Genomic DNA, 14,725 nt, shown 5'->3' on the forward strand with positions numbered 1-14,725 from the left:
TTTTTGTAGGTGAGATCTCCAGAATTGAACACAGTATTCCAAATGTGGTCTCACCAGCACTCTATATAGCGGGATCATAATCTCCCTCTTCCTGCTTGTTATACCTCTAGCTATGCAGCCAAGCATCCTACTTGCTTTCCCTACGGCCTGACTGCACTGTTCACCCATTTTGAGACTGTCAGAAATCACTAACCTCAATTTACCAATCCATGATACAATAAACTTTGTAGACAATACAACCATTTGTAACAATTGTTTAATCATGTCAATTTAAATCATTTGTAAAATGACATCATCATACAAATGATGTAACTACATAAATGGCGCAGCATGAATTTTATTAGTCTTAGACTGTAATGGTTAATTTGTATAATGATATCATTACACTTGCAGATGATATAAATTGCTCTGATCATATATTCTAATTTAGCAGACAACTGAGAATAATGGCTACCCCATCCTCTATCTGATCCATTAAATCAAGGTTTTTCAGTGTAGTCTAAAGGTACTGAGCAAAATAACAAAATCAGTATGATGTTAATTGATAACAGTTTTAAAGAAAAATAATAATTTCTGGGGTATAATTAATCATAAAACTTTGATTTACATTTTTGATTTTCAATTTTTTGTTAACTGTGCTATATATTCATGTAAAAATTATATTCCTTTATCTTGTTAATCTTCTGTTAATCGTAAATTATATTGCATCATTCTTTTTTTAACTATAAAGATATTAAGTATTGTAAATCACCTCTATCTACTGCTGGGATATGAGCATTAAAATATTATTTTTATTTTTATTTATTTATTCAATTTTTTAATGCCACCCTTCTCCTAAGACTCAGGGCTTTACAACATATTAGCAATATTTTTTTAACAGAGTCTGCATATTGCCCCCACAATCCAGGCCCTCATTTTACCCATCTCGGAAGGATGGAAGGTTGAGTCATCCTTGAGACGGTGATGAAATTTGAACTGCTGACCTGCAGATCTAGCAATCAGCTTTAGTGGCTTGCAGTACTGCACTCTACCCACTGTGCCATCTCAGCTCATGCTGGTCCATCATGTTTCTACTTAATATCCATTAGTTAATTTTTTTGTTTATATAGTTTTGTATTATTTTGCTACCTTTTCTATCTCATCAGCAGCTAGATTTTTTTTTTAAATGTCAGCTGCTATTATATTTAAACATAGACCAGCAAAATTGGTTTCAGGTACTCTATTAAATCTGTTTCACTGCTTTAATCTGGTTGGTATATGTCTGTATCCATATACCAAAATATATTTATATGATATGCAAAGATACATACAAGCACAGTTTCATAGGAATTGCAATATTTATAAAAACTCATTTGAAATGTTTGTTTCCTTTAATTCAAATACATTATATATATATCAAAAATTTAGCATAGTTTTTGGTCATGTTATCTGTGTATCTCACAAATGACTATTGTGCAATGTATTATTTAGGACATTTTGTTTGAGCTCTTTTTGGCGATAGGATATCCCACATCTCTGCTTGTGTTATACGCAACTAGTTATCGCCTGTTTTTAAGACATTTCCCTTTGATGATGCATTTTGCAAGAAGACACTGTGGATTACATACTACTATGGAATATACTACAAAAGCTTCAGTTCGTACAACATGCAGTAGCTTGGGTAGTTACGCTAATTCATACTTGTAACATTAGTGCTACTCAAGTTACACTGCTTGTTAGTTGCCTTCCAGGTAACTACAATTTAAAGTCCTCCTTATCACCTTTAAAGCCCTACATGGATGAAGCCTGAAGTGCATTGTTGAAGTCCAGTGGTGAAATGGGTTCTGTGGGTGTGGCTTGGTGGTCATGTGACTTGGTGGGCATTGCTTGGTGGTCATGGTCATGTGACCGGGTGAGCTCAAAAACCAACTTTCACACTTCACACGTAAACAACACAAAAGCTACACAATGTAGAAGCAGCTGGACGTCACACAAAATGGCCCTGGAACAAGCATGAACCTCACAGAGTCACAGTTGGGGCGAATAGGTAGTCAAAAAAATTTTTAAAGGTTTTTTTTAAAGGGTTCAGATCCCCTGCTCGGCTGATCGTGGGAAACTTTAAAAAAACCTTTTTAAAGCATTTTCTTATTGCCAGTTTAGATGAATAGTTAGTAAAATATGCTTTTAAAAAAGTAAAAATATAGAATTACAGTGGTACCTCAAGATACGAACCGCTCGTCTTACGAACAATTCGAGATACGAACCTGGGGTTCAGAAAAAATTTGCCTCTTCTTACGAACTTTTTTCGTGTTACGAACGCCAAACCCGAACTTCCGGGTTCGGCGTTCGGGAGGCTGCTGGGAAGCCCCCCGGCTGTTTTAAAAGGTGACAGCCGGGCGGCGGGGCTTCCCAGCAGCCTCCGAACGCCGAACCCGGAAGTTCGGGTTTGGCGTTCGTAACACGAAAAAAGTTCGTAAGAAGAGGCAATTTTTTTCTGAACCGTTCGGAGGCTGCTGGGAAGCCGCGCAGCTGTTTTAAAAGGTGACAGCCGGGCTGGGGGGCTTCCCAGCAACCTCCCGAACCCTGAACCCGGAAGTTCGGCAAAAGTTCGGGGTTCGGGAGGCTGCTGGGAAGCCCCCCAGCCCGGCTGTGACGTTTTAAAAGAGCCGGGCGGCTTCCCAGCAGCCTCCCGAAGCTGAACGCCAAACTCGAACTTCCACGTTCGGCGTTCGGAGGCTGCTGGGAAGCCCCGCCGCCCGGCTGTCACCTTTTAAAACAGCCTGGGGGCTTCTCGCCGGCCTCCCGAACGCCGAACCCGGAAGTTCGGGTTTGGCGTTCGGCGTTCGGGAGGTCGCTGAGAAGCCCCCAAGCTGTTTTAAAAGGTGACAGCCGGGCGGCAGCGGGTTTTTTGCGGGGGTTTTTTTTGGTTGCACGGATTAATTGACTTTACATTGTTTCCAATGAGAAACAATGTTTCGTCTTATGGACCTTTCGTCTTACGAACCTCCCCCTGGAACCAATTAGGTTCGTAAGACGAGGTATGACTGTATATTGTTATATATCTTTTGTGCTCTTTTCTTTCTACAGAAATACATACAAGAAGCTCGAAATCTGGGCAGTACTATCCGCCAACCCAAATTGTCTAATCTTTCACCATCAGTAATTGCGCAGACCAATTGGAAATTTGTGGAAGGATTGCTGAAGGAATGCCGAAATAAGGTATTATATAATTCTTGACAATATTGTTCTAGCTTCTACTATTCAGAGGAGTTTAATTAGCTAGACCTTTATAGTAGTAAATATTCTAATAATATTGATATCCTTTAATGTAAAATATCTTCTGCCAAAACCAAAGAAGCATTATGAAACATAGCTAGATCTTGATTTAAAGTTATATTTTCTGTTCTATATCAAGCAATGATCAGAAAAAGACTTGGAGTGGTTCAGTGATTACTATTTTTGTTAACCATGAATTTAAATCTAGAATTATAATACATAAATACCAAAAAATGTTCCATCAACTTTGTGTATTATATATTACAGTTCCTTATTCCATATTTACCTATTATCTTGAATATTTAATTTCGCCTATTCCGACAACCTTTTGTAAATAATTATTATAAGCTTTTTTAGCAAACAATTGTTGCATTCATCATCTCTAGTAACAAAAATTCACCATTTGAACGTGTCCCAAAGGTGCTTTTCAAAAGGCAACTGGACTTTCTTTGTTTTTCTGGAAAACGTTTCGCTCCTCACCCAAAGCTTTGACTGAATGGTGGAGAATGGAACGATTTATATTCTTTGCAACCATCCATGCTAACCTTCAGAGTGCTAACACCAGATGACTACAAAGAATATAAATCCTTCCATTCCCCGCCATTCAGTCAGAGCTGAAAAAGCTTCTTGGATGAGAAGCGAAACATGTTCAAGAAAAAGTTCAGCTGCCTTTTGAAAAGCAAATCTGGGACAACCGTTGACCTGGATGATTGAGAATCTCCATAGGCACAATGTGAACATAATACAATCCACCCAGAATTTCCACAAAATGCTTTATTCATTCAATTTATTTAAGTCATTATCATCAAGCCAGTGTTGTTGTGCTATTTGTACTATTCCATTTTTTGTCTGTTTAGAGGCTAATATACGTATGCTAAGAATAATATAGTAATCAAATATGTTATCAACCATTTCTGCCTCTTGGCAACTGCAAAATATTCTGCAGGGCCAGATTATTCTTAGGCTTTTTTATTGGCATTCTCTGATAAAACATAAACCTGGAAAAGCATAAATCCTAAAATAAAAGCAATATTTGTTTAACAATTTCTGAATGAAAAAAAAATCATTGTAGAATGCTAACAGTTTAAAAAGTGAAATATCAGAAAGCATCCAGCTCTTCTATTTTTGCTGCAGTGAAATTTTATTCTCTTGGTACTTTGATGTAACAGCAGTTTCAGATATATCTCCAAATGTTAACTCCTCCACAGACAGTTCATGATTGTAGCCTCCGTAATCAGTGTAGTAAATAATTCCAATGGAGAAACTAGGAACAACGAAGCAACAACAAAAACCCTTTAAACTGTAGAACAGCAGGCATCAAAATTGACCTGGCCTTCGCCTCATATTTCTATTCCCTTGCACTTGGTTATTGAAATAAGAGTAATATGTGGCAATTACCATACTTTTAACTAGAATGCTTATGTTTTAGGTTTCTCTACTTTTCCTTTACAAATAATTGTAATTTTTAACATTTATGGATAAAAAGAGAGAATCTTCCAATATCCCATGCATATCTAAGCACATTATTTTAACCTATTGAGCAGGATGTAGGAGAGTTTCTTATATAAATGAAAACATTTTGCCTCTCATTTCCCGTTTTAGAAACACATAGCAATAATGATATTGTTTGGATTTCCCAGTGCTCGAGAATGGCTTTTAGCAGATATTGAAACACTACCTCTTTGTTTGAAATTCAGCTCCCTACGTATTATATTTAACAGATTTCTTGCTTGTTATTCAAACAATGCAGAACGGATGCTGTGGATTTACACACATACTAAATGAAAGCAGATATAAATGACAAATCATAGCAGAAAATAATTAATGAATCAATCAAATAATTTAATTAATTTAATTTTTCTTTTGGCATATGAATGTTTACAGCAGATAAGTGGTCAGTAGTGGCAGAGTGTGATAATGAAAAAAAACTGTTGGTGATTTTATATCTATAAAATATAGTATATTTCATAGGTAATTAGTTCAGCAACTAATTGTATTGCTGCTTATTTTGCTTATTTGAAGTAATAGAGGATTACTTACTTGTAATAGAGTAATAGAGAATTTTTCAAAAAGCAATTATAACTTTTATATATGCTTTCTATTTTGAAAGACAAAAAGGATGCTTGTGGAAAAAATGGGCCGAGAAGCAGTAGAACTTGGCCATGGTGAGGTGAACATTACAGGGGTGGAAGAAAACACATTGATAGCCAGTCTCTGTGATCTTTTGGAAAGAATATGGAGCCATGGACTTCAGGTGAAACAGGTAAGAAATGTACTTTTAGGGATATTTAATGCTGATTACACTTTTTAATAGGCTTTGGAATATTAATGAAAATGAGAACTATTGATATAGAGTTGGACCCAGGAGACGCTGCCATGAACAAAAAAGATGCAGTCAATCAATACCTGCAGATTTTTCATTACTCTTCCACCTTCCAACATCACTGACTTACTCTTTCAGTGAGTTTTCCTAAATATTCAGTGCAGACATGTAGAGCATTCACAATGCACAGAGGAAACGCTGAACTAATAAAAATGTGTTTCTTTGACCTTGTACTAATTCTGGATCCAACTCTTACTATTCATAATTGTTTTTTCTGGTATCTTTACTGTGAGCTTTAAATAGAAGATAATAAAATTAACTTGTTTCAGGAATACCTAACATTTTTTAGAGAAAGAAATTGACAGATATTCTCAATAAACACCTTGTTGATTATTCATGAATGCAAAGTGAGAGCAATACATTTGAAATATAGAACATTTAAAAAATATATTTCTGGTCATTCAAGCAGGGCTCCCTTTGTCTGAATCCACTTCTAAATTGTAATAGTTTCTGTGTGTGAAGGATATGCTGTCTGACTTTTCCCTTCCATTTATATGCTGCATAGGATAGAAGCTGTACTACTTTCATCCTAGAAGATAGAGCATCAGTATACTCTGCTACAACTCAGATTTGGGCTTTTCAGACCACCAAGCGGCCAACCATACATAAGGTTAATTTTTTGGACTGATTGACAATGTTGGCAAACAGTGCTGAACGGTCTGTTGTGGTAGAGTATTCAGGAAGATTCAACAAATCCAATATTCTTTGCAAAACCAGTTTTGGCTTATACCATATTAACCTAATTCTAAAAATATTTTTTCAGAAAGCTATGCCTTTTATAAATACGCATGAGGATAGCTTCTTTTAACACCTCATACCATATACAACTTTTGCCTGTTCCCTTCCTACTGGATCCTTTTTGTTATTTAATTATCAATTTTCTTCATAATTTGTAATTTTTATTCGTTAATCAAATATAATTTTGAGATATTTGATCATTTGTCAGTTGTGGGATCATTTTCTTTGTTATCATTTCTTGTGTACATACGCATCATTCTCCCTTGGCTTTGAAAATGTGCTCTTAATCATAATTCCATATAATGTGGTATTCATTTGTGTTCACCTCACACAGTTTTTTGTGCTCTTTTCATGACCCCCGTTCCAGCACTGGGAGTCAGCATACCTGTTGTTCATTGTGTAGGTGTTACATGGAGATGCATTGTTCACAGGGATATTTGCCCTTATAATATCTAATGTATTTTATATTACTTACAGTAGTATAATAGCAATTGTAATTATAGAACCATCAATATTTAAATTAGAATTAAAAGCTTGTCCAGCCTTGGACTTAAAGGCAAGATTGTGAAATCTGGGTTGTAGTGTGCCTTAAATAGAAGTACTGTATATCAACATTTCATATTTCATTGTCAAAATATGCATGAGCGTTTAGTTCACGCATGCAAACTGGATTAGCAGTGATTAAATTAGAGAATCTCCAGCTGTGAAGTCTGCTTTTGTTTGAATCTGGAAATATTGTATGCATTACATACAATACATGCAACTTACATGCATACAACAAATACAGCTTGGAAGTTTGATTAAGATCCTTACTAATTTTGAACTGATAGCTATTGTTTTGAAATTTGTATGAAATATGAGATTTCAATTAGCCAGATATTTCTGATACATCTATATGTATAATGAAGAGGTTCCAAGTCTGAACCAAAGGTTTTTGCGTAGCTTGACAGAAATTAGCTACATAAATGTATCTGTGATTCTGCCAGCTTCTCATGGTCCTACGTTAAAACATATAATTAAACTTATGATACAGATGGTGTTGCCAAAAATTAAATAGATTCTTAAAATCACACTACTATTGAACTGTCATGGAACATGATATTAGGCAACAAAGCACATTAAATGAACACATTTTGTATTGACATTGTCACAAATTAAAACAATGCAGTATAATACAGTAGAACCCCGACTTACGAGACTAATTGGTTCCGGAAGGAGGCTCGTAAGTCGGAACGCTCGTATGACGAAACATTGTTTCCCATAGGAAACAATGTAAAGTCAATTAATCCGTGCAACAACAAAAAAAACCGCTGCCGCCGAACGCGGAAGTTAGCGTTCAGAGACAGCTGCGAAGCGGCGCGCGTGTTTTAAAACGTGGCAGCTGGCCTGGGGGGCTCGGGGGCTTACCCCCGAGCCCCCCAGGCCGGCTGTGACGTTTTAAAACACGCGCGCCGCTTCGCAGCTGTCTGCTGAAGCCGGAACGCTAACTTCCGCGTTCGGCTTCAGCAGACAGCTGCGAAGCGGCGCGCGTGTTTTAAAAGGTTGCAGCCGGCCTGGGGGGCTTGCCAGCCCCCCCCCGAGCCCCCCAGGCCGGCTGCAACCTTTTAAAACACGCGGGATACGAGCGCCAAGGAGCTGTCTCCTGAAGCCGAAAGCGGAAGTTAGCGTTCGGCTTCAGGAGACAGCTCCTTGGCGCTCGTATCCTGAATGTGAGCTCGGGAGGCGAACAAAAATGTCGCTCCCCTCCCAGCTCTTATCTCAAGTAGCTCGTAGGTAGAGCTGCTCGTATGTCGAGGTTCCACTGTACTAAATGTGTATCCAACTCCCGGGGAAAACATCTGTTGATATCCATATTCACTGTACTTATTTCTCTTTCTCAATTGACACCAAGAAGCTGAACATGAATATTATCATCATCTAAACTGGGATGATTGGCTCTTTGGGGCAACCTTCTCTCCTTGAATTGTTTCAGCCTATGTTGGAATTTTCTAGAAAAGTAGCATATTTTTAGCAGGAAAATATGCTCTATTAAGGTCTCTGCTTCTAGGCACAGTTCCAATTCCTTTTCAACTGTTGTAAAAGTATGGTTAGGGTTTTTCTTTAATGTTGTAAATTCTCATGGGTTACTTTAGGTTCTTCCATCAAATTTTTCTACTTTTTTTCCAGAAATGCCCCTCCCTCCCTTAGAGTAAGAGTTGGGGGCTATGCCTTCCTCACTGAGCTTCCAGTTTAAACCAACTCAAATATTTTTCTATCCATTGTCAATTTATTCAGATTAGTTTAATTCCAAGAAGACCATGTTTTTTGCATTTAATATCAGAAGAGAAATTATGAGAATCTTTTGCCAATAGTTAAACTATTTAATATCACCAACAATGCTGCTATCCTTCAAAAAGACCTTGACCATGCAGCAGAATGGTCAAAGAATTGGCAACTTCAAATCTCAACCAACAAATGCTCTGTCTTACACATTGGCAAAAAGAATTAGAATACAAAATACAAATTTGAACTTGTAGATGACTCTCACTCTGTCAAAGCCCTTGGAGTATTCATAGCCAATGACCTAAGTGCTACAGTCCAATGTAACAACATTGCCAAAAAAGCACAAAAAGTTCTTAATCTAATCTCATTTAGCTTTTTCTCTTCTTATTAATCTGCTAACCAGAGTTTATAAAACATTTGTTAGATCAATTCTGGAATACAGCTCATCTGTCTGGAACCCGCATTGCATATTACATATGTATACAATCGAGAGAGTTCAGAAATATTTCACAAGAAGAGTCCTTCATCTGCTTGCAACAAAATACAGTGGTACCTCTATTTAACTTAATTCATTCCGCAACCAGGTTCTTAAGTAGAAACGTTCTTAAGTAGAAGCAATTTTCCCCATAGGAATCAATGTAAAAACAAATAATGTGTGCAAATCCATTAGGAAAGAAATAAAAGCTCGGAATTTGGGTGGGAGGAAGAGGAGGAAGAAGGGGAGGACAGTTGCTGTCCAGAGCGAAGGGAGCGTTTCTTTTCTCTGGGCGCTGGCAGAGGTTTGTTCCCTCTCCAAGCGCCCAGAGAAAGGAAAATGCTTTGTTCGCTCTGGACTGCCAAAGCCTCCTTAACCACCACTGAAAGGAGGCTCCTCTGGCAGGCCAGAAAAGCCCGATATGGCCGGGATTAAAGGGGGAAGAGCGGGAAACTGGCTGGGCCTTCGTGCCGCTCTCAAATATCCTGGGAAATTTTTCCAGGCTCAGGATCTTAAGTAGAAAATGTTTCTTCAGAAGAGGCAAAACATCTTGAACACATGGTTCTTATCTAGAAAAGTTCTTAAGTAGAGGCGTTCTTAAGTAGCGATACCACTGTACCTTATTCCACCAGACTTTTAATATTGGGATTAGACAATTAAAAACTATGTCGCCTCCGATCTGACCTAAATGTAGTTCATAAAATCATATACCAAAATGTCCTTCCCATTAATGACTACTTCACCTTCAACCGCAGCAATACATGAGCATGTAATAGATTCAAACTAAATGTAAACCGCTCTAAATTTGACTGCAGAAAATATGACTTCAGCAGCAGTACCTGATTCTGTGGTTTTTTCTCCAAACCCAAAAAACTTTAATCTCAGATTGTCTGCTTCTCCCCATTTCTAAGAGGTCTATAATGGGTGTGCATAAGCGCACCATTGTGCCTACCCTCCCTGTCCTACTGTCCTATTGTTCTCTTTTATTCTTACTTTTTACTTCTTTCTCTCTGTTTGTTTATACAAACTACTTCCATCCTAAACATGTTTGACAAATAAGTAAATAATAATAATAATAATAATAATAATAATAATAACAACAACAACAACAACAACTCTGTTCTGAAGTGTGGGAGTCAGTTCTCCACAGCACTTTTAAGCTTCTTGCTTAAAGTAAATAACAAATAAGTAAGGAAATGCTAATTTAAGAGATTGCTATCTGGATTCTAGGCCAGTAAGAAATGTTTTTATGAGCCCTCTCTCCCCATTGACTCTCTTTTGTACTTGAATAGAAAGATGAAAAGCCAACAGTAGCAATTTACCTGAAACTTAGATAAAAACAGGAAATTTGTGATCTACTTAAACAAAGAAAGATTATCATTTCACTAGTTCATTTGTAAACCTGTCTTTTTTAAGGCCTTATGTTTTTGGTGTGTGTGTGTGTGTGTGTGTGTGTGTGTGTGTGTGTGTGTATAAGAGAGAGAGAAGTCCTGTTTTTTATTGGTCCCCTCTGATGAGCTCTCAATACACAGTGGGTGCACAGGTGAATAAGAACCAGTGAATCATTGCTTTGTCGCCTGCCTCAAAAGGACAGAGAGGATCAGGTTTTCATGGTCATGTTTATCTCTTTAGATATGGTCTACCAGAATGTGATAGAAAGCAGTGAACAGAGGGGAGGAGGCATTCTGGAAACTCTGTACATAAGCATTAGGAACACAAATTATACCCTGATCAAATTAAATTATAGCGGAGAAACTTCACAGAAGAGATTGTTCCCAATCGAGAAATCCCACTTTTGAAATGTAGCAAGAAAGTCTGATTATCCAACATTGTTGTTGGTTTATGGAATTCACTTCCAGAAGAGGTCGTGACAGCTGTCAGCCTTGATAGCTTCAAGGTAGGATTAGACAGATTCATGGATGCCAAGCATATAGATGGTTATTGAAACCGATGTCCAAGTGCTGCCTCTATGTTGGTTGAGGCAGGCAGGATTCCCTTGAGTACCACTTGTTGGGGGTCAGGAGAAAGGGAGGGTCTTGCCTTCTCTTTCTGCTCAAGATCCCCATGGACAATTGGTGGGCCACTGTGTGACATAGAATGCTGGACTCGATGGGCTTTGGCCTGATTCAGCATGGCTCTTCTTATGTTCTTATTGTAAGAATGTAATTCAGTTCCTATTCTTAATAGCTAGCTCTTTTATATTGTAACATCGGGAACTGAAATATACTTTTTGTCACATTAATGTTTTTAAAAATGTGGGAAATTGCAGAGGCTGAAAAATAAATACAAGGAGCTTTAGAAAACCATGCAAATAAAGGATAAATGTATATTCAAATTGTCCACTATTTTTTCACCATATTAGCACCATTTTTCTAACAAGATAAAATAATGCCTACAAAAATATTCAGATACAAATACTAAATGTAGATGATTTTAAAATTTCTCCTTATCATATGTGTATTCATTGAACAAAAAGCATCAAGACAAAAAAGTACAGGGCTGAAAACCAAGAATAAAACAAAAACATAAAAGAAATACAGGTATTTTCATTTGTGGATGTATAATGAGGTTTCTGAATATTATTTTCTTCTATTTTTGTTTTTGTTCTTGGTGGGGTTTATTTTAAAGATGGATTTTTATTTTGCTATTTTGTTGAAGAATAACAGTCTTCTATATAAACAAACAAGGAAATAGATAAACTGTTTTCATTTGGCCACTGATATCTCAGACATTTGCCTTATGGTTTCTGCTCCTGCTTCCATAAAGATTGGACAGATGCTTTGAATTGATATACAATTTCTTTCTAGGAATGGATGATTTACCTTTTCTCTTTTGTTATTAGGAATTGGCTAGGAAATTTTTGCTTCCATGATTAAGTGCTTGAAGTTTTTAGTATAATGGCAGAAAAAGGCAGAAGAATAATTCACTGATTTGTAAATCAAGTATTTTCTCCACATGCTGAACACTTTTTCTTATGTGATTATTTTGTGTCCCATTACCTTATATTTTAGCTATCTTATAGTGATTATGGAACCCATTCCCAAGTTTCTGTTCCTCTCTTGAAAGAGCGTTCTGGTTGGAATTCTAACAATATTCCATATAACTATATGGGATTAGCTGTTATATATTGCAAGGTGTTTATAGGAAACCCAAAATTTTAATAAAGGCTTTGAAATTAGTTCAGAACTTTAAACATCCTGAGGCATATTATATAAAGACTTGGGACCAAAATAAAGTTTTGAGAGAAATAAAATACAATTGTGGGTATATAAAAAGATAATGTAAACTAAAACTGTAATGATGTTCCTGTCCTAAGACAGACATAATACTACTGACAAATTTCCAATAAGCAGCCTTTCCCCCCTCAAATAATATGCATAAATACATTATGTATATGTGTGCATATATCTGTAGGTTTATAATATGCAGTAGTTACAGTCTTGGACCTGAGTTATCGTTTTCATGGTTATAAGTTTATAAACCATTAAAAATTTAATCACTTTGTTAGAGAATATAGACAACTCCCAAAATACCAGAACAAGTATCCCAAACTTAGTCAGTTGATTATGTGCCATCAAGGTGCTCTCCATTCTGACCACATAGATAAACCTTTTCCAGGATGCTCGGTCCTCACCTTGGCCCTTCAAATCTCCCAAACATGCACCCATCATGCAACTAAGTCAATCCATCTTCCCACCCATCCTTTTCTCTTTCCTTTTACCTTTCCCAGCATAATGGGCTTCTCAAGGGAATTGGTGTTTTTGCATCTCAATCTATAGAATTACCCCAATTGACCTTGAATATGAGCATGGGAATTTTCATAATAGTATGAAAATCTTTTGAAGTTTATTCCAAAATATGCACACTTGACTTAGAATATATTTTTCCTCTATAACTGAACTTTATTATCTCGGTTGAATAGAGTAGGTACTTTTTATGTGATCTTTTATTATAATAAAGCACAAGATATACAATGTTTCATGCTGTGTATTAGTAATCTATTTTGCATTTGACAACAATTTTTTCTTTTAAATCTAAGGGGAAATCTGCTTTATGGTCACACTTGTTGCACTATCAAGAGAACAGACAGCGAAAACCTACATCTGGAAGCTTCAGTACCTCAGGTTCAGTTTTCTTCCCTAAAAATTATCTTGCCATTTTGTACATGAAAAAAAACAAAAAATATATTTCTTAATTCTAATAAAAGCAGAAGTACATAGAAGATATAATTATATATTTATTTATTAAAAGCTTAACTGTGATGTAAATTTCATTCTCAGGATAATATTAATTATAGTAACATTAGGGTAGTATTAATCCCCTAATCATTTTTGTTACTCTTCTCTGCACTTTTTCTAGCGTCTCAACATCCTCTTTGCATTTGGTCTCAATGATGCAAAAAGGATGTTGAGACTCTGGAAAAAGTGCAGAGAAGAGCAACGGCATATAAATACAATAAATAAACAGACAGACAGACAAATAATATTAGGGGACTGTAGGCTAAAACATGAAGAACGGTTGCAGGAATTGGGTAAGTCAAGTTTAATGAAAAGAAGGACCAGGGGAGACATGATAGCAGTGTTCCAATATCTCAGGGATTGCCGAAAAGAAGAGGGAATCAATCTATTCTCCAAAGCACCTGAGGGTAGAACAGGAAGCAATGGGTGAAAAATTAAACAAGGAGAGAAGCAACTTAGAACTAAGAAGAAATTTCCTGGTAGCGGAACAGTTTGCCTCCAGAAGTTGTGAATGCTAGACCCTAGCCTCTGGCCAACAAGTATATTGTATGTTTGTTGTTTGAATCTGAATGAAGGATTTTTAATGTTTCAATGGTTTATTGTTATTAGTTATTTATAAATTGGATTTCAGATGTTCCATTGTATATTATTTTTTTATATTTTGTGAGCCGCCCCGAAACCTCAGAGGGGCGGCATACAAGTCCAACAAACAAACAAACACTTTGAGAACTGTTCTGGAATATAAATATTCTATTAGATTTCACCTAGAATTATTATCTTAAAATAAATAATCCTTTCTGAGAAAGGAACCATCATTGTGTTGGAAGTAATATGTTTTAGTCTATATTTTCAGTTCACTATTTCACTGTTATAAGTTCATTTTAGGACTTTAAAAGTCAAATTTATTGGGATGAGTTCAATTATTGGACTTGTTGTGGAACATAGAGTTTTAAATCTTAGTAAAAAAAACCCTGGGGTTACTAAATATGTTTTTTGAACCAAAGGACAGATACAGCCCCTCCAGTTCCCTTAATTTATTGCTTGTTTAACTTGTCCAAAATAACATAATGATAACTAGTGAAAAGAATACCTTGGTAACACTTGGTACAACCCTAGAGCTAGTTTCTTATGTATAAAATATAGCTTATTTTCAAGGAAGGTATATCTCCTGCATATCTGCGCTTCACACTATTCTGGAATTGTGAATAAGAGTATCTACTTCAAAATACAGAAAAGCTGATGTGTTTGAATTGCAGTGCCTTTGGTTAATCAGACTTGATTAGCGCATTCATAGTATGCACTGGAACTTCAAAGCCTGCAAACAATTTCTGCTAGCCTCATCACTTATATTGTGTCCTCTGCCCCCATTCTCCC

The 14,725-nt window shown here is 36.5% G+C and overlaps 1 protein-coding gene across 2 annotated transcripts in view; it reads left to right on the forward strand.

Annotated features, from left to right (window-relative positions):
* Positions 1 to 14,725, forward strand: part of DENND5A (DENN domain containing 5A) — a 70,186-nt gene that overhangs the window by 38,161 nt on the left and 17,300 nt on the right. The window contains exons 11-14 of one of the 2 annotated variants that reach the window (XM_070763419.1): positions 3,067 to 3,198; positions 5,366 to 5,518; positions 6,144 to 6,248; positions 13,153 to 13,237. In XM_070763419.1, the coding sequence (XP_070619520.1) occupies positions 3,067 to 3,198; positions 5,366 to 5,518; positions 6,144 to 6,248; positions 13,153 to 13,237 (475 nt within the window). The remainder of the gene's footprint in view (positions 1 to 3,066; positions 3,199 to 5,365; positions 5,519 to 6,143; positions 6,249 to 13,152; positions 13,238 to 14,725) is intronic. The other variant, XM_070763429.1, reaches the window with a different exon arrangement.

The sequence above is a fragment of the Erythrolamprus reginae genome, chromosome 1 (genome assembly GCF_031021105.1).
Source record: "Erythrolamprus reginae isolate rEryReg1 chromosome 1, rEryReg1.hap1, whole genome shotgun sequence".
Lineage (NCBI taxonomy): Eukaryota > Metazoa > Chordata > Lepidosauria > Squamata > Dipsadidae > Erythrolamprus > Erythrolamprus reginae.